Source organism: Lutra lutra, chromosome 2 (assembly GCF_902655055.1).
Source record: "Lutra lutra chromosome 2, mLutLut1.2, whole genome shotgun sequence".
NCBI lineage: Eukaryota > Metazoa > Chordata > Mammalia > Carnivora > Mustelidae > Lutra > Lutra lutra.
Genome location: NC_062279.1, coordinates 14,784,814 through 14,806,041, shown reverse-complemented (window position 1 = coordinate 14,806,041; position 21,228 = coordinate 14,784,814). Strand labels below are relative to the sequence as shown.

General features: G+C 42.2%; 1 protein-coding gene across 2 annotated transcripts in view; it reads right to left on the bottom strand.

Moving 5' to 3' along the window:
- Positions 1-6,782: 6,782 nt before the first annotated feature.
- TRAPPC11 (trafficking protein particle complex subunit 11) overlaps positions 6,783-21,228 on the bottom strand; it is a 47,650-nt gene continuing 33,204 nt past the window's right edge. For both annotated transcript variants that reach the window (XM_047714578.1, XM_047714586.1), the window contains exons 26-30: positions 16,637-16,748; positions 13,220-13,311; positions 12,071-12,204; positions 10,103-10,270; positions 6,783-7,386 (exon numbers count right to left, since the gene is read on the bottom strand). In XM_047714578.1, the coding sequence (XP_047570534.1) occupies positions 7,342-7,386; positions 10,103-10,270; positions 12,071-12,204; positions 13,220-13,311; positions 16,637-16,748 (551 nt within the window). In that variant the 3' untranslated portion in view covers positions 6,783-7,341. The remainder of the gene's footprint in view (positions 7,387-10,102; positions 10,271-12,070; positions 12,205-13,219; positions 13,312-16,636; positions 16,749-21,228) is intronic.

Genomic DNA, 21,228 nt, shown 5'->3' with positions numbered 1-21,228 from the left:
TTTTGTAGTAAGAAGTTGTAAGCAAATGTGCATCGACCAAGACTGTCCTCGGACCAAACTTTCTTCCGGGTCCTCTGAGCGCTCTAGTCGGCTAGGCCTGCCCTTGGGCTTCTCAATGACCTTGAAGAATCCTGTTTGAGCAAGAAAGCTACTAAATCAGCTTAGGGGCACCCTCGGCCCTGGTATCTGATCCCCCAAGAATTCTGTGGAGTTGGTCTAGCTAGAATCCCCCCTCACCCTTACTTCTTGGCTATTTTCCCTGTATGTCCCCTTTGCCCTTGTTAGAGTCCAACCTCCTGGGGTCCAACCTCTCTCCCCTACAAAACCCCATTCCAGGAGCCTCTCTTGAATAAAGGCTGCCTTGCTGTCTTTATTTAACAAGTGTTCTCAATAACTTTTCCGCAGTTTCTGTTGGTGTGTGTGTGCATGTGTGGGTGTGTGTGGTGAGAGATCCCTCTTGTAATGATTACCTGTTTTTAAACAATTAGTATAAAATGCATTTATTAGACAACTTCATCTTCTGCTTCAGGCTCATGTGCTAATTTCCCAAGGTAATCATTTAGAACATCTATAGCGCTGATTTTAGGTGCTCCCAGGAATGTATGTCCCGTATCAGCATCAGTCTGAAGTTATCTCATTCATTTTATCCGTGCTGCTGAAGATTCCTTGTAAAACTGTATTTTTCAAAGCAGAAGCTTCAAATAGGTGAACACAGGCACGAATGTCCCTCTGTTCAGAGGAAGGCAGATTGGAGGGTGCTGGGTCTCCTTTAGAGAAGATGGAATCTGCTACCAGAAAGCCGTAAAGCTGTCACAGCGACCTGACATTCCTGTCCTCCAGCGGTTCATTTACAAGATTTTTACATAGGAATGGGGGAAAGGGGAGGACAAACCAAAACAAAACCAAACCTCTTGAAAAACATTAGAGATTAGTGAAGAGATGTGATGTAATGGAGGGTCTCCTTAGGATGCTGATTAAACTATAAAAAAACTTCTTGTCAATCAGGGGAAATTGTATACGTATTGTGTATTAGACAATCATAGGGAAATTTTGGTAATTTTTTAGATGTCATAAGGCACTGCAGTTGTTGTTTTTTTTTTTTTAAAGTCCTTTTATTTCTGGGTGAAATTATCAAAGAGAATTGAATGTACATAGCCAAGTACTGATAGGGACTAAAGCTCAGTACAAACATGGGAGTGTGTTATAATCTCTATTTTCTATATCTCTATTTTCTATATCTCTATTTTCATGGGTGTTTGGAAATTTTCATGATAAAAAAGATGAAATAAAGGGATGGCAATCAGGAGTGAAGAAAATATTGTAAATGTCCTCTGAGCACCTGGGGGTCAGGATCTCCTCCCATCAACATGAGCTATCACAGAGCTCCTCCCATCTTGTATTTAAATAATTCCATATTTCATCTTGAAGACAGAGCTGCTTTCTTCCAGTTAAATTTGGAATTTGAGATTCAGTCCTTTGCTGAGACGGTGGTTGTTGGCGATCACCCAAGATCAAACATTTTTCAAACGATACAGTCCTGCAATCTGTTGAGCATCTAAAAGCTGAAAAGAAGACAAGCTTCATCCCGGAAGTCCTGGAATTTCAACAGAAAAAGCCCTGCTCTCCAGGAGCAGGGGTGAGTTTCGTTCCTCTCCCCTCCAGTTCTCTTATCACCGAATGTGAACCTCCCAGGTAGGAAAACAAAGGCAAGCTGCCTCAACAGTTGACAGGGCTATGCTAAAAGCATTTGGCCCGCTGGGTGCTGGAAGGAGGGGATGCATTTCCATACAGGAGAAGCACAATCGTCTTATTACTGAATGAAAATAGCTCTGATATTGCTCTTAGAGCAGCCCAGGCCTCACTGCTGCTTCCTCACCTCCGCCCTATGCTCACCTCCACTGTGGTTCCTTTCTCCCTTGTACATTTAGTATTTCTTTAATCGTGGACATTTTCAGACATAGCCAAAAATAGGATGAAATGCGCCCCCCCCCCACTGCCGGGCACCCTTTTACCCACCTTTAACAATTACCAACAGTTTTCAAATCTTATTTCATCCATCTCTCTCTGACGTAGTTTGGCTCCCTCCCAACCCCAACCAGGAACATTTTAAAACAAATCCCAGACACCCATCAGCTCACCAGTCTTACGCTCACTTCCGCATTTATCACCTTGTAGTGGAGTTTGTTTCTGAGGCATTTCCCCCTGTTGGTCTGCAGGGATGGGGTGTCCCTGATGGCTTTAGCAACCAGTACAGAAACTGGCCCATGGTGGGTGGTTCGGGAAACACTTGGAATTCAATGTGTGATAAGGGCAGCAGCTTTACTGGCATAGACATGAGAACATAGGGCTTAGGACGCCTGGGTGGCTCAGTTGTTAAGCGCCTGCCCTAGGCTCAGCTCATGATCCTAGGGTCCTGGGATCCAGCCCAGAGACAGAACCCTGCTCAGCGGAGGAGCCTGCTTCTCCCTCTCCTGCTCCCCCCGCTTGTGCTGTCAAATAAAACAAAAAACCCAAACCCAAAAAACCCAACATAGGTCTTAACTCACAGAATGCACAATGCCGGTCATCAAAACCATGCTCAGCCAAAGATTCAATATTTAAGTCCAAGCGCCTGCAGTGTTAGAACAGTGGCTGTGCGGAGTGCCTTGACTTGAAGCCCAGCTCTGCCCTGACTTCCGGCGTCGCTGGGTTGAGACTTCCGGTTGAGACACTGTATGTTCCGGGACCCGCTGCAGTTCTTCCTGTCCCATAATGTTCTTCCTGTTTCCCCACCCGGAGGCAGAGTTTATGTTCCCTCTTGAATCCAGGTGGGCTTGCGGCCACAGTGGAAGTACTGTTAAGTGGTAGCCCAGGAGAGGTCTCAAAAGGCAGTGTGGTTTCCGCCCTGCTGCTTGGGACCGTCATGCCGGAGCCCCCAGGCCCCTGGAAGGGTCCTGAAACTTGCAGCTAGCAGCTAGCCCACTCCGACTTCAGCTCCTGGTTCCATTCCCACCTATTCTAACTGCGGTTATGGTCAGACCACAATCGCCCAGGCCAGAGCTTGGGACAGCCAAGCCGCTCCCGAATCCCTCACCCCCTATAACCAGGAAAAGATAATGATTGCTGTTTTAAACTGTTAACTATTGGGGTGATCTGTTCAGCAGTAAGAGAAAAACGAGACCACTGGCTCTCTGTGCCTCAGTTTACATATCTTTAAAATGTTTCCTACACATTGGGCTATCGGGGGTATTGAAGAGGTAAGAACATCACTGGCACATGATAGCATTGAATGAATGCTGGCAATCGTCATCTGGGAAACACAGAGTTTAGAAATCTTGTCCAAGCTAATAAAGATATTTGCAAGATCACATTTGCCACGCATGCAGATACCTTTCGCATATGGGTGGTTATTACATAAATGAAAAATCTACTTCGAGGTTACTAGGAGTTCTTTCAATAATTGGAGAGAAAACAGAATTTTTAAAAATGCTTTGACTTTGCTCCTATTTCCCTGTCTGGTAAAACATGCTTCAAAAAGCAAACACAGGCATGAGATTGAGTAGAAGAGAAAGTTTCTCACAAATACAATCTTTGAAGAAACCTGGAATATAACTAAACTGTGCATTTATTTTTCATGAAAACATGGGATTTTTATACTCACTGTTTAACAGGGCTCCAATGTGTCCTGAAGAATGGCACTGTTTGCTAAAATAAAAGGAAGATATTTTTGGAGTTCACTAAAGGATGGCATAAATAACCCTTGTTAAAAATGTTTCAAAACAAATCCATATGCATTAAAAAAAAAAGGCATCTGAAATGCCAGGATAATAAAATAAAATGTTTTCTTATATATCTTAATGAGCAGGACCAATGATTTTTAACTTAGCATCCATTCATAACACTTCAGTGAAAGGATTTATGGCATGAGGAAAAGGGGAGGGGATAGGAGATAGTGAGGATCTCTATCTGGTGTCACGTAATCATTTAACAAGCCCTCATCACTGATGCTGCACATCATTGCTTCTTGAAAATTATAGTCATTGCTATTTACTTACTGTACCATTAAGTAATACAACTCATCTCTAAGTATTTTCTGGAACATGTTGCTGGGACATGAGTCCTCCACATTAGGAGGGGGAGCCTAACTTTTCAACTGAAAAGCAGTCCCTCACTCATTACAGTCCCAACATGGGAATCACAACTAAGAATTCTTTTTTTTTTTTAAGATTTTATTTATTTATTTGACAGACAGAGATCACAAGTAGGCAGAGAGGCAGGCAGAGAGAGAGAGAGAGGAGGAAGCAGGTTCCCCACTGAGCAGAGAGCCCGATGTGGGGCTCGATCCCAGGACCCTGAGATCATGACCTGAGCCGAAGGCAGAGGCTTTAACCCACTGAGCCACCCAAGCGCCCCACAACTCAGAATTCTTAACAGCTATTATCAGGGACAGTATCGAATGGAAGACATTTTATATTCTGGGTGGAGGTACAATATGGACCATGAAAGGACTGAATTAAAACAGAAGTAAAGAATCCCTCCAAGTAACACGGAAAACATTTTTTTAAAAATCTGCTCTAGGAGTCACGCTCCATAACACTTTTTAAGAATTCAAGGGTAAGGAACTTAAGACTTTAATGAGGAAAATGGAGTTGAAATTGCAGATTTAACTTTAGGACCATAAAATACAAACTTAGACAAATTAAGAACTTTTTCTCCCCAGACATTATCACCATCTTCCTTGCACAATTTGACATTTGAAGAGCTCATCTCTGATTGTCAAGTGCTTGCCTTATGATACAGGAGGTCAAACTTCAGTGTATCCCTCCCAAAATTTATAATGCTGTATTTAAAAATGTATCCCTCGGGGTGCCTGGGTGGCTCAGTGGGTTAAAGCCTCTGCCTTCAGCTCAGGTCATGGTCCCGGGGTCCTGGGATCGAGCCCCACATCGGGCTGCTTGGTGGGGAGCTGCTTCCTCCTCTCTCTCCGCCTGCCTCTCTACCTACTTGTGATCTCTGTCTGTCAAATAAATAAATTTTAAAAAATCCTAAAAAAAAAAAATGTATCCCTCAGTGGTATGTAAGACTGGTAGAGAACCATATTGAGAACCAGACGGCACACAGTAAAAAACAGGAGGTAAGAGACTTTCACGTGGACGATGATGGCATCTGACGGCCCAGAGGCAGGAAGGGAAAGGCCATGAGTTGCCCCCCCACTACCCCTCCCAACCGGTAACCTGAGTTCATCAACAGCTCTGGCAATACATGACAGTTTTGACTTTTTGGACCCAGGGAAGAGGATGATCTCACGTATTTTCGAATTAAAATTTTCAATTAAAAAACAAGAAAACAGCATATATTCGCAGAATTCATGATATGGGAGAAGTCCCGGCTGAGAAAGGGTCACCCTCTTGCCAACTGTGAGGATGATGGAAGGAAAGCACGGAGCTGTTTATCTGGTGTATTTGCAGAAGCAGAGAGCTGCACAGACCACCCGGATGCCAATGCTCACAATTTTAAGGTGTATGCCGGTGATTCATTTGTTCTAACACATACTCCATGTCTGACGATGGCTGTGTGAACATGTGAGACCTTTATTACATAAGCCCCACGTCAGACTGTCTTCACATTCAAAGAACCGGTGATTTTTCAAGCTGCAGATTATATCCCATTAGTGGGTCATGAAGTCCAATTGGTAGGTTACACCAGGATATTTTGTAATGAAACAGAAGAGGATATAAAATATACGTGTATATAGAATATGAGTTCTTCCTTATATTTTTTGTTTTAGACATTTACACACATACGTCCACATGTATGTGCTCATGTATGTACTCAACTACATAAACACTGACACATTCTGATAACACAGACCCTCAAGTAGATGTAGGCACACCCTTTTCAGCCTTCCCATTTAAAAAAAATACTAATAATACAGATGTCACTGGTTGAGTACTCCTGTGGGTCAGCCACTGTTGCCAAGCTCTTCTTATGCACTATTACCATCCTCCTAAGGCTAGGAGATGGGTGTTACCATCACCTACATCTTATAGGCAAGAACACAGAGACACACAGTGCTCCGCACATCATGAGTAAGTGGCAGAGCTGGGATCTGACCCTGGACAATCTGACTTTGAAGACAAGCTCCTGCAGCCTCTGCCCAAAAGGCCAAGAAAGAAGGGAACTCACGTCCTCCTGAGACAGCCCATCCCACTGTCCGAGTCTCCCTGAAGGTTAGCAGAGCCAGTCCTAGAACACAGATCTCTCGATTCCGAATCCCAAGCTCTCCCTAGACCTCATGCAACAGTATTCTTAGTGAAAGCTGCCTCGTGAAGCTGAAATCAAACAAGCTCAAGATAAATGAAAGACACATACAAGCGCCCTTGAAAGAGAACATATTTATTTACATCACTATTTCCTTTTACAACTCCTACACATTTAAATAATAAAATTTTCCAGGAAATCCGGTAACCTTTAAATTAAGATATTTTAACGGAAGAAAATGATCATAATATGATTTTTATTTACATGAATTTCCAACAGTTTTAAATAGTTCCTTTTGAAATAGCACAATATCACTGAAAGCTCTCATTTCGAACTTGCATCTTTTCCCAAAACTTGTAGTTTAAGGAATGAAGCTTACAGTCACCTCCTTGTAGCTTGGATTCTTAGAGACGAAAACCTGTTAAGACACTTACGAACACAAACCTGCTTCGTAAATGATCCATGTTTTGGCTGCGAGCTGAACCTCTTTCACAAGTTTTGACACTAAGCAGAGTTGTTTGTTTTTGTTTTTGGGTTTTTTAAAGACACTTTACATTGCTTTGATTAAAAACTTTCTGGAAGTTTTCTGGATTAGTCACATAACCACTTAGAGGTGGGATGTATGGATTCTGAGAATTCAATTCAGTGTACAAGGATGGGCTGATCTTGGGTTCAGCCAACTCTGAAAGCGCCGCAGGGGGCTTCGAAGCATCCCTGGGTGGGGCGGGGGGAGCAGACTAGGTGTGCACTTTCCTCACCGCGGCGAGTCCCATCTGGGGGGCTCCCATTTCTCTGATATTGCACATGACAATCACTTTCTTCAAGAACCTACTGTTCATAGAACGACTTCCAGCAATAACAATGGTCTGATATCCTTCCGTGTCACACTGAGAGATTTCAAATATTTATTAGTGAAACTATAAGAGAAGATAGATTTTCCTAATATTTTAAGCATGAGTTCCTCTGAAGAGTTGGTATAACATCCATTAAAAAATAGAAAAGATTAACTTTTACCATGATCAAAGCTACAGTTAACAATGAAAAACTTCTATAGCTCCGTCCACCTTCTCTGTAAGAACAGCCAAGGGCCAGACTTGAACTTCATGCGGCGGCAATGGAGGTATCATCCACGAGCCGACCCTGTGGCTTTAAAGAGGGGAAACGAGATGGGTTTACAAGGCAGTAACAACAAACGCTCTAGTAATTGAGATTTCCAAATTCTTGGAACTGTTTCACAAAAACGGAATAAATCTGCACGAGTATCAAAACCACATTTGTTTTCTCCGTCTTTCATCCCACCTTCTCGCTTCACTTGAACCTGGGGAGGGCAAGCTGCGGGGCCGAGGTGCTGCCCACCTTCCCTCTGCCACCAGACACCGACATCGCCAGCCAACCGCGTACCTCCACCGCCTTCTGCCTTGGTCACTAATTCTGTCCACCCTGTGTCCTCACAGCTACTGATCTCGCATTGGGAACGTGGGAGTGGGAACCCAACTGCCTTCCTGCTTCAGGGACAGTTTCAGTTTCTCTCTTGCTTGGGGCCCTCCTGCATCCCAAGCTCAAAGAAGGCCACAGACCTGGGCTGACAGGCAAGTTCCTTGGGGATCTAAGGTCTCCCAACCTCCTGTTTCTAAGGAAAAGCAATTCACAATGAACTAGAGTATCTAATGATGAACACTACAAGGACAGAAGCAGCAGATAACAAAAATCTAGCTTTCCCTAAGGTCACTGGAACAAACTTAAAACGTCACATCAGAAGAGTAAAGGCTAAGAACGAATAAGAGGTACTGTGACCATATTGAGGGTAAACCTTCTGACAGATTAGCGATGCCTCAGGGAGTCATCAAGGAAATGAAAAAATGAAACTCTTGCAAACACTCTTACTCAGCAGAGGTACATGAGCAGAATTCTGTGGGAAGAGCATGAGATGGTATTCGGGACATGAAACAGAACTGTGTTATACCAGCACCACCGAAAGCCACTGACAAGGCCTGACGCAGAATGGTTCAGGGCAGGGGGCTCCCTGAGGCAGGGAAGGGAGCACTTTGTTGTCGTGTGTTTAATGCATGCATGTGCGTGTGCACATATATGTGTGTGTGTATGCACGCATATGTGTGTAAGTTAGGCCTCTGACATTCAAGGCAGGAACGGAATGAATTAAAGAAGAGGTGGCTGGTCTTTTGTATTTCACATAACTTTTAGTACTGATAGAGGATGTTCAGTTTTAGAAACGGAATAATGGGGGCACCTGGGTGGCTCAGTCGGTTAAGCAGCTGCTTTCTGCTCAGGTCATGATCTCAGGGTCCTTGGATCCAGCCCGGCATGGGCTCGCTGCTCAGTGCGGAGTCTGCTTTTCCCTCTCCCTCTGCCCCTCTCTCTGCTTGTGCTCTCTCTCAAATAAATAAAATGAAATCTTAAAAAAAAAAAAAAGGAAATGGAATAATGGCTCAATCTGGTTATATCCTTACGAAACACAGCTTTATGAACAGGGACAGAAGATTAGATCATGAATTAGAAAATTTGGAATCTTCGTTTCAAAGGAAGAAAAATATTAATCCAGCCTTGAAGTAGGGCAGCGCGATCCAAGAGAACTTTCTGTGATGATAGGAAAACTCTGGTCCGCGCTGTCCATCATGGGAGCCACCTGTCACACTGATTTACTGGGCACTTCAAGTGCGGCTAGGACAACTAATTGTTAAATTAAATTTTAATTAAATTTAATTTACATCTCGGTAGGGCCCATCATACTAGAATAGTGCAGCTCTAGAGTTCAGTGAGGGTGTGAAGGGATGGACAACTTGAGTCAGTAGGACTGTTCACTAGGAGGGAAGACAGTAAGCCTCAATCACTGTCCTCAGCATGTCAGGCGAAACTACTGCCCCTCAGATTTCCCCACCAAGAGAGCCGCCGGCTCTGAGGATCCCAGCCTACCTTTTCGGCAGCAGTCAAGTTATTAGAAGGCAGTACTTGTATTTAGAAAAAAGAGCACGGCAGTTAGAAAAAGGAGGGCCAGTTATGCTAAGACTTACAAATGTTTATTTTTCTGGAACCTTATCTGGAACCTTTATCAGGTACCCCATTCCAGATTATGTAAAGAAGAGACAGTTCCTTCAAACTGGAATGAGACAGACACCAAAGAGGCAAGTGTGAGCCATGTGACACGTCATTCCGAAAGCGAGTATGGAGTTAAAAGAGAAGGTGGCACACCGGTCGTCTGCACACAGGACGTCTCTACACCCATGTGTGCTCGAGGCACTGAGGAACCCGCAGCTCCCGGGAGGGGAGCCCTACTTTCCAGTGGTGAGAATGGCCTCGGCGGAGGTGAGCGCGCTGCTGGGTGAGCCACCTGCGCTGCCCGGGCCACCCTCTCCCACACCGACTCCCACCATTCCACACATCCCTGTACCTCAGGAACCTGAAAATGGTTCCCGTGTGAAACAGCAGAACATTCAAGCTGCGCAGTTTCCGACGCGGGATCCTTTGCAGAGAAGGCCCCAGGCGGTATCGCACAGAGGAGGAGGAACGTTCAAGATCACATTTAGGAAGTCAATCCATTTTGATGGAAAACTAGTTCCCAACTAACTACAGGATAAAACCATCCTTTACTAAGCGGAAGGGAAAACCCGTCTCAGCATCCTGCGAGGGTAAATCGTTATCCACCCAAGGGAATAAAAAACTTTGGAATTCGAGTCTGTGAAACAGCAGCAACTGTACGGAAACGACCAGCGATACCGCCAAACTGACGTCATGGCAACCAAAGCTTTCAGTCTCCAAATGCCGTCTGGGGAACCTTACGAGAAAGAGACACCTGATCTGCCTGCAAGCTGGGAGGCGTCAAGAGCAGACCACGCCTCGGCCTTACCTTTACAAAAATACTGGTAGGTATGAAACGCCTGAGCAGCTGATTGGTGAAGTGAGGAAACCTCAGCAGGTTGACGTGGAGAGACGGCAGCTGCTGGTACCCGGCCATCAGAGGGTAGAAATTATATAACATTTCCTGTTCGGTGCCAGGGAGGATCCGTAATCGAATCTACAGCATAACAAGTTGTAGAGAAAGACAATCAAATACACACGCTTACAGCGTCTCCGCACCGTCACCCCTTCCTTGGTGATGAGTGACCGGACATGCAAATCTTCCTGGGGAAAATGTCCTCTCTTGCCTATTCCATTTTCCAGACAGATTCAGAAATACAGGGCTGAATTAGGAGGACAGGAAGACTACACAGGTAACAGAAGCATTACAAAAATCGTGCGTGATTTCTCGGTTTCGACACCGAGATCTAAACGGCAACTTGTACCAGCTTAAAAGGGGGATTGTGAAAAAAAAAAGGGGGGGGAATCATGAGATGAATCCATGTTTTGTGTGTCTGAGACCAGGAAGATTTTTACAGTTACAACATGTTATGAGACAACTGCAAGAAAAGTATCTTTGTATACATTACATCAACATAAGACAAACTAGTGGTTTCTGGTGTTTTCTTTTAGGGGAACTTTGTGGTGAGGTAAATGATGTCAGGGGGAAAAAGATGGTTGGTATCGTATGTTTTTATAAATCAATATGTGAAGAAGATCAGGACACTCTAGGAAAGCTTACTTATCTGCATATGAGTACATACAGTATTGTACATGTGTCAAAGATAATATATGTGTGGGTGCCTGGGTGGCTCAGTGGGTTAAGCTGCTGCCTTCGGCTCAGGTCATGGGCTCTCTCACATTGGGCTCTCTGCTCTGCGGGGAGCCTGCTTCCCTCTCTCTCTCTCTGCCTGCCTCTCTGCCTGCTTGTGAACTCTGTCTGTCAAATAAATAAATAAAATCTTTAAAAAAAAAAGATAATATATGTGTGTACCAATATATAAAAGCTAGTGTGTGTTTTTGTTATCAACTTAAGTTCGCTAATGGACTCACAGCATACTTCATGTATAATGCTATCTTACATTTAACAACAAACACAGCACTCAGAATATGCACAGCACAGAGGACAGTCAGGGTAGACCCTACTGAGTATCAGTACGTGTTTGTTCCTCTAATTATGGTCTGGTTGATAAAAAGTATTTACTGACTATTGAGAGAGGTCTGTTAGCCACTTTGACAGAAGACAGTATTCTCCCTGAAATATGGTTTTGCTTGAAAGTGTATGTTCCATTAAAAAATGTGATTAAAAAAAAAATGTGATGAACTTTTCCACCTCTGATTTGAATGAGTGAATCAAAACACCCGAATGATTTACTTTTGTATGTAAATATAAAATTGTGTTTAAATGTGCCAAAGGTAAGTAAATTCTGTTTAAGATTAAAATCTCTAAAAAGTTTCAAAGATACTTCAGAAGAGAAACAGGCTGTTTTTTTTTTCCCCTAAGTAGGCTCCACGCCCAACGTGGGGCTTGAACTCATGACCCCAAGATCTAGAGTTGCACACTCTATCCACTGAGCCATCCAGGAACCCCCCTCCCAAGACAATCAGGCTTTTAATATGGTTAGTAAGGCCTCTAGGCCTCCAATTAAAAGACGCAAACACACACATACACACACTCAGTAGTAATAAAAGGGAAATCTAAAATTTTCAGGAATGCTGTTATTATCTAAGGACTTGTAAATTCTTGTTTTATAAAAACAACTTACATGTATGAGCTCAATGTGCAAAGGGTTACCCACTTAATCCACCTCTATACGGGTTGTACTTAATCTTTAAAAGGGAATAAAACTTTCCTATCTAAATAACAGGGACCACAATCAGCCTGATCAGTTCATTTGTAAAAGCTACATGTACAGCTCTCCATTTCCTGGCCACCCTTCCCTATCTACATAAGCAGCCCAATGAGATAGGACTGTACCTGTTTAAGACCTGAGAACATGAAGGCATCACTGGGTTCCACAGAAATTTCTACATCTTGAACTAAGTTAGTCTTATTCTGTAGGTGATATTTGACAGGTAAGGATTCTCTGACACGCCCAAACGATGGCAGATCTGCAGAGAAAGAGGATACATTTCTTTTTGTAAAAAAAAAAAAAAAAAAAAAGTTCACCGTTTATGAGTTCTTTTTGTAAAGGAATTTCACTCTGTATACATGGGGTTATTTAAATTAGTGATAACACTGCACTCTTGCTAAATAAGGAAATTCTTTGACTGGACAACAGCCCATGGGACTATGATAAAACAGGCTCAAAAGAATCAAGTCGCCTTCTAAAGTTGATTGACCTAGAAAGGGTCATGGCTATCAGGAGGTGAATTATATTTTGGGAATAATTTTTCAAGTCTATAAAACAATCCCCTAAATATCCATCACGGTTCAAGAAGGAATGATAGGCATCACGTGCCTCCTGATGGGAGCAAACACCATTAGCTATGAAGTATTCTTGCTGAACACTTGAACCTGAATCTGAGACTATAGATCTCACCACCAGCTCGCAGGGACACTTACAAATGATTCAATGCAATCAGCAAAGTCCAGACTGTGGGGAGCTCTATAGGAGACGGGCTCCACTTCTTTAAGAAATGAACAGCAGGGAAGAGGGGCGGGCTGTGGTGGTGAAGGAGGTGAGGGGAGTGGAGAGGGGGGTCTTCCCGCCCATAGATTTCAAAAGTACAAGACATCCATCAGCTGCAATGCAAGGCTTTAAGACAATCTAAAGAAGCTTCCGAGTCAACCAGGGAAATCTGTGACACTGGAATTTGGTAATATTAAGAAATTATTGCTAATTTTTAAAGTGATAATAACAGAATTGTGATTATGTTTAGAAAAATAGCTATTAATATTAAAGATGCAGACAAATATTTATAGATCAAATAATAGCTGGGATTTGCTTTAAAATGACAGGAGTCCATGGCATACGTAGAGGTACAGATGAAACAGGACTGAACATAATCTACTTTCGTAAATGCTCGGCATTTTTCGTAATAAAAAAAATTTTTTTAAACCCCAGAAGCTAAAAGAAATACTATTCCTGGATTCTTCTTCTCAAGTAACATTTGACGCCGTTACCTGCGTTCACGTGGAGAGGAATGTTTTCTACGATCACATGTGGCAGAGTGATGACAGTACTGATGACAGGGACATTTCCCATGGCTGACGTCCTGAGGCAGAAAGGGGCAGCTTTCAAATCCACATCTCATGTGAAAAGTTAAATCAAATACTGGAGACATGCACATGCACCAACTTGTTCCAAAGGAAACAAATTACTTCTACATTTTCTATAACTTCATTAATGGAAGTAGTTTTAAGAGAAGCTTCTGGAATCCTGCATGTGCTTTGGATGTTTCCAACTCACAAATGCTGTAACCCATGGCTGCTGTTTGGCGCCAGGGCTGGAGAGTAAAGCAAGCACACCAGGAGGAACACCATTTTAGGTGGTGTTTGGTAGCTCCCACTGTAGGTGGCAGCACGGTGACCCACACTGTGACAGAGACCTCCTTCTCTCCCTGCGGCTGGCTCACAGCTGAGCACAGACCACCTGCAAGCCTGCTATTACGACGACTCTAAAAGTACATAGGAGAAACCAAGAAACTAGAAATATTTTATGATCCATACACATAGTGGCATTCCAGCATTACTGAGAAAAAGTGAGTACCATCAGGAAGCGGACAAGGATTTTCCCCCCTATTCCAGTTAGAATGGGAACCACAGGAGGAAGAACTGATGCTCTGTGCAGATACCGCAGAAACAACAGGAAAAACCATCTAACCCTCATCAGAGAAATACATCTTTATGGGACTACAGGAACATGATGGGATAACTAAGCAGTGCCTTCAAACCCTATTTTAATTCCTAGAAACATAAATTGAACTAAACTCCCATACAGTAAATTCAGAAGTGGGGAAAAGAAAGTTGTTAGTTTTTCAAAAATAAATTGTTATTTTTCCTTTCTCGTTTTTTTTTCCTTTCTCATTTTTAATGTACCTTATCCACTGTTTTAAAATTTATATAAGGGTGCCTGGGTGGCTCAGTGGGTTAAAGCCTCTGCCTTCGGCTCAGGTCATGATCCCGGAGTCCTGGGATTGAGCCCCGCATTGGGCTCTCTGTTCAGCGGGGAGCCTGCTTCCTCCTCCCTCTCTCTCTGCCTGCCTCTCTGGCTACTTGTGATCTCTCTCTGTCAAATAAATAAATAAAATCTTTGAAATATGATGTGTCTACCTCCCAGCCTAAGAAAACAGAACAATATAGCTGAATCTTCCCACCTACCCCTTCCTGCTTGCGCTCCCCAGAAGTAACTACTACTCTGAATTTGGTATCTATCAACTGCTATGTATTTCTTTACACTTTTCCAAATTATGTATGTAGCCCTAAGAAGTATAGTGTAATTACCTGTTTTCCGATATTATATACACGCAATCTGTTCATATTCTGAACATCCACAGTTGCTCTGTTCACTTACTATTAAGTTACCAGGGGTACCTCTGGATAATTCTCTTTCACTGATACTGTAAGACTATGCCATAATTTACCCATCTGCCTGTTGATGGATATCTAGTGTCCAGCTTTTGACTATGATAATCAGAGACGCTATGAACATTCTTAAATAAATTCTTTGTGTGCAGGTTTAAGACTTTTTCTGTGACAATAGACTATAGATAGACAGACTATATACAGACATCTTCAGTTTCTCCTGGTACTGCTGAATAGACTTCCAAAGTAATTGTTCTATTTTATACTCCATCTCTTTTGACAAACCATGCATTCTTAAACCTTTTTATTTTTCCAAGTTAGTGAGAGCACATCTGAATCTGAGATTCCTAGTGAAGTTAAGCTTCTCCCCTTAAGTTTACTAGCCACTGGCTTCTTCTGTTTCCCTTACACCACATACTTGAGATTTTGCTCAACTTCCTATTGGGAGACTTGTTTTTCTAGGATTTGTAGAAGTTCTTGATATGAATTCTAATACTCTGTCAGTTTTACATGTTGCAAACAGCTTTTCCCAATCTGTATTTTGTCTTTTCACAAACGAACTAAGAAACTTAATTGTAACAAATCAAATTCATCAATTTTAGTGGCTTATGCTGTTATGTCTTATTTAAAGAAACTCTGCTCTATTTCAAAGTCATAAAACAATTCTATTTTCTACTAAAATCAATAAAATTTTGCTTTTCAAAATTCGAACTTTAGTATACATGGAATTGATTTTTATTTACAGTGTATAGTAGAGATCCAATTTTTTCCCAAACGTACACCCAATTGTTCACCATTGTAAAAAGAGTTCATCCTTTCCCCACTGATCTGGAGTGCTCCCTAAAATATAATTTCCATATGTATGGATCTATTTCTAGACTCACTCTTCTGTTCCACTGGCTGATGCACATATCCAAGGCAATACCACAGCAATGTGGTATAGAGTTATACTGTATAGAGTTATACTAAGTCTGCGAATTTAGAAGAGCAACTACCGTTTGCCTCGTTTTCCTTCTGAAGTATCTTATTTCTGAGTTTTTGCTTTTCCAGAGAAACTTTATAATCAAGAGTGTCAGGTCCTACAAAAATAAACTCAAATAAGCTATTGGGATTTTGAAGGAAATTGCACTGATTCTATAAAACAAACAATATTAGACCTATCCAAATCCTACCCAAGACCACTCTGTATATGCCATTTAAGAACTCCTTTAATGTGGGGCACCTGGGTGGCTCAGTGGGTTGAGGCCTCTGCCTTCGGCTCAGGTCATGATCCCAGGGTCCTGGGATCGAGCCCCACATCGGGCTCTCTGCTCTGCGGGGAGCCTGCTTCCTCCTCTCTCTCTGCCTGCCTCTCTGCCTGCTTGTGATCTCTGTCTGTCGAATAAATAAATAAAAATCTTAAAAAAAAAAAAAAAGAACTCCTTTAATGTTTTAAAGTTTTATAATTTTCCCCATAATGATAACACATGTTTTCCACTTGATATATTCTTTCTTACCTTATAATTATTGTCATCCTCTAAATGATACCTATTTTAAAAGTACAATGCTGGAGGTTTATTACTGATATAGAAAGCCAACTGGATTTTGTATATTGAATGTTATATCTAGAAACCTTGGTGGATATATCATACATATATGTGAGATATACATATCATATATATATGATATATATGTCTTATAATCTGAATAATTTGTTGATTTGCCTGGGTTTTCTATGTAGACAATCCTATCGACTGAGAATAAGAGAAGTTTCTCCTAATGTTCTTAATGGACCTGTTATAAAAATTCATTTGCCTAAAATTTCATCAGTATGTAGGTCACAAATTGTGACAAATACAAACGGACATTTGAATCTTTGTGTTTTTGACAAATAGTGATAGCACATGACTTCTAGTCTGTGCTGACCGAAGCTTTCAGGACTGACAGAAGCTTTCAAATATTAAATGACAATGGCAAATAATAAAAGTATGAGACTAGCACAGACAAGGAGAAAAAGACAGGGCTGATACAATTTACCTCTTCCAGGAGATAATATAATGCCCAGTTGCTACTCCACCTTCAACATTTCCAACAGATGGGCACCGAAGACAAAAGCATTCACTAGCACTCTCTCCAGTCTGTAAAACAACTACAAGAAATAGTCCTTATAATCCTTATGCAATGATCCTCTATGAAAGGCGAGTTTTAACTCTGATGATAGAACAAAAAAAGAATACTTTTATCAGCTATACATTGTTTATAGACTTAAAAACTAAGGCTCAGAGATGTTAAATGACTTTTTCAAGGTCACAAAGTCCCTGTCCAGGGTTTTTTCCTAATATATCAATATTCTGTTATCATACAAACAGACGAAGCAGCTGCAGGTGTGTGACAAGTTCCCATGGGAACTAATGAAAAGGGAAAGTCTGGAGTCAGGATGATACCATTTGGTGATTACCTACTCTGGCTTTCTCTGACCAACGCACATTACTGACACCATCAAAGGGAAACACATTACATGGTGCCTCATTATTGCCTAATTCGGTTATTTACCTCTTACACAAGGATGCTGTCCTCTCGCCAAGTTTAGCCCAAACTCTTGATGACAAGACAAACACTCATCTGAACCAAGGCCTCCCTGCCCCTCAGCCCTTTGCAGGCTGTGTGGTGGTGGGGGCGAGGTGGGGGGGGCGCTCCTTTAATGCAAGCCAGGAAGAGGGCCCATTGAGGGCCAAGGTTAGCATATCTGAGACTGAAACTTTCAAATGATGAGAACAAAGTCTCAACTAATCGCTTTTATGGTTCTCCAACGAAGAAGGCTGTGGTATGTTGTGGGTAAAAACTGGAAGTCGAAGGGAAAAAAGCTGAGCCAGTGTCTACTTTAATTAACTACTTTTAATGTAATTTTTAAGGTCTAGGAAATGATACTGTAGTCTGGTAAATAAAACACACATTAATTCAAACCTCTTAAGATACCTGCTTTTTAAACTGGGGACATTCATTTTCTCTCCCGCCTGCCCCACCTTGCCCCACCTTGCCCCACCAAGTCCTCCCTAATTCTCAGAAGTTAACCAAAATGATACTATCTTTATTAACAATTAACAATAGGGTCAACTTTATGACGTAGGATAAGTTGTTATTTTTAATGTGTCAAACACAAATTTTGCAATGCATGAGTTCTGGTGTTCCCAGAGGTGGTGGAAAGAGTAATGCCATGCCACCCCCTTCCCCAAAGATATCCACATCCTAATTCCCCAGAATGTGACCTCACTGGCAGAAAGGACTCTATGGATGTGATTAAGATCAAGACTGGAAAATACGAAGATCATACTGGATAATCCAGTTGGGCCCAATGTAATCACAAGGGTAATGAGGGAAAAAGGGAGGCAAGAGGGAGTCTGAGAAAAAGATATGACAATGGAAGCCAAGGCCAGGAAAAAAACATTATAAGATGCTACGCTGCTGGTTTTGAAGGCAGAGGAGGGAGCCAGGAGCCAAGGACACCACCTGGCCTCTGAAAGCCGAAAAGGGCAAAGGAAAGGATTTTCCCTAAAGCCCAGAAGGCATGCAGCCCTACCCACACCTTGATTTTAGGACCTTTGACCTCTAGAATTTTCAGGTCATAAATCTGTGTTGTTTTAAGCCACTAACTTGGTGGTAATTTCTTACAGCAGCAATAGAAAACTAGTAATGGGAAATTCAAGGTGGACATTATTCATTAATTTAATAAACATTTATTAACCAACTCCTCTGAGGCTGGCAATACAAAGAGGATGACGTCACAGCTCCAGCTCTTCAAGGGCAGACCGCCCAATGGAGGCGCCATAACTATAAACACGTAATTACGACAGAACGGGGTAAGTGTTACAGCAGATGTACGAGATACTCGGCGAGTAAAGAAGGAAGGCGACCTAGCCCTGCTTGGGGAGATCTAGAGAGTAAAGCTTACGTGAGTCCTGAAGAGCACACTAGAGTTTGACAGGTTGAAAGAAAAAGGAGAGGGTTTGGGGCAAAGGTACTAACATGTGCAAAACCAGATGGAGGCAATGGCTGCTGACGGTAAAAAGTTTGGCTTGGCTGAAGTCCGGGAAAGAGGGAGGAGAAGTAGAGAGGCTGGTGCAGAAGAAGCTGGGAAGGAAGCTGCACAGGGAAAAGTCTGGAATGTCGTGAAGTTTTTTAAGTGAGAGTAACCAGTTCAGAATAGTTTCCTGAGAAATCGAAGTCTGGCAGCAGCACGAAAGGCAGACGAGGGGAGAGAATGGCACAGAGGAAACCAGTGAAGTAGGTACTTCTGAAGGCCAGACAGAGAAGAGATGGTGACCATCTCTGGATTCAAGTCACAGGAAGAAGGCAGAATATGGTGCCGGGCTGGACGTGCACGCACATAGGGCCTCTGTCTTGTCCCCGTGGTTCCGAGCTGGAACCAAGTGCACACCAGTTCCTCCAGCGGGACTGCGGCACGCAGGCGGCCTAAGGCTGTGCAGAGGGGAAGACTTGTAGAAAAGGTTAAAGGGAGCCAAAGTGGAGATCCTGGAAATGACCAACATTGAAGGGGTAAGAAAAGGAGTCAGCAAAGAATGGACAAATAACGAGCTTGTGTTGAGCTGTTAGGAGACAAGCACTGGGCTGGGATTTTCACATAGGTTAGCTCATGCACACTATCTCATGGAGTGATCTGCTTTAACTCTGAGACGTGATCGAACACAATGAATAGTCCAGCGTAACACAAGAGCAAGCAGTAGGACCGAACTGAATCTAGTTCCAGCGTGACTCTAGATCTCATTATTATTCCAAGTTGGCACAGGGAGGAGAAAAGGAAGAAGAGGACAGAGAAACAAAGTAGAACCAGGGATAATGACTTTCAAACCCACAGGAAAAAACCAAGTTTCCAAAGACAGAAAAACAAAACTTATGAAGGCATTCTGAAAACAAAAATGGGGTTATTATTATTATTATTATTTCACAGAATGTAGGACCTATTTGTAGCATTTAAACAGAGAGGTTTAGGAACGTGTTTGACTTCACCTATCTATTTTATCTATCCTCATTTATGATGACTTCCCTAAAACGCACACAAGTGACTTCGAAGACTGCTTGCTCTTGTAGTGTCTTGAGAAGCCAGCATGGTGCATACGGTGAACTTGATAAACACCTATAGATTATTTATTGATAGATATTGAAACTTATTTTCAGGCTAGATGCAAAAATACACGGGAATTCTAAAACTACTCATCTACTTTTAATCTGTATTGCAAATCAACATAGGATTTAGTAACCCTGAGGTTCAGGAGTAGATAGATAAAGAGAGCAAATAAGTGACTCACTTACATTTGGTTTTAAGATTTTTTTGCATATAATTCCTATCAAAGTACCATCCATTTTTTTCAAAGAAATGGAACAAATAATCCTAAAATTTATATGGAACCAGAAAAGACTTCGAATAGCCAAAGGAATATTGAAAAAGAAAGCCAAAGTTGGTGGCATCACAATTCCGGACTTCAAGCTCTATTACAAAGCTGTCATCATCAAGACAGCATGGTACTGGCACAAAAACAGACACATAGATCAATGGAACAGAATAGAGAGCCCAGAAATGGACCCTCAACTCTATGGTCAACTCATCTTCGACAAAGCAGGAAAGAATGTCCAATGGAACAAAGACAGCCTCTTCAATAAATGGTGTTGGGAAAATTGGACAGCCACATGCAGAAAAATGAAATTGGATCATTTCCTTACACCACACACAAGAACAGACTCAAAATGGATGAAGGATCTCAATGTGAGAAAGGAATCCATCAAAATCCTTGAGGAGAACACAGGCAGCAACCTCTTCGACCTCAGCTGCAGCAACATCTTCCTAGGAACATCGCCAAAGGCAAGGGAAACAAGGGCAAAAATGAACTATTGGGATTTTATCAAGATCAAAAGCTTTTGCACAGCAAAGGAAACAGTTAACAAAACCAAAAGACAACTGACAGAATGGGAGAAGATATTTGCAAACGACATATCAGATAAAGGGCTAGTGTCCAAAATCTATAAAGAACTTAGCAAACTCAACACCCAAAGAACAAATAATCCAATCAAGAAATGGGCAGAGGACATGAACAGACATTTCTGCAAAGAAGACATCCAGATGGCCAACAGACACATGAAAAAGTGCTCCATATCACTCGGCATCAGGGAAATACAAATCAAAACCACAATGAGATATCACCTCATACCAGTCAGAATGGCTACAATTAACAAGTCAGGAAATGACAGATGCTGGCGAGGATGTGGAGAAAGGGGAACCCTCCTACACTGTTGGTGGGAATGCAAGCTGGTGCAACCACTCTGGAAAACAGCATGGAGGTTCCTCAAAATGTTGAAAATAGAACTACCCTATGACCCAGCAATTGCACTGCTGGGTATTTACCCTAAAGATACAAACGTAGTGATCCGAAGGGGCGCGTGCACCCGAATGTTTATAGCAGCAATGTCTACAATAGCCAAACTATGGAAAGAACCTAGATGTCCATCAACAGACGAATGGATAAAGAAGATGTGGTATATATACATAATGGAATACTATGCAGCCATCAAAAGAAATGAAATCTTGCCATTTGCGACGATGTGGATGGAACTAGAGG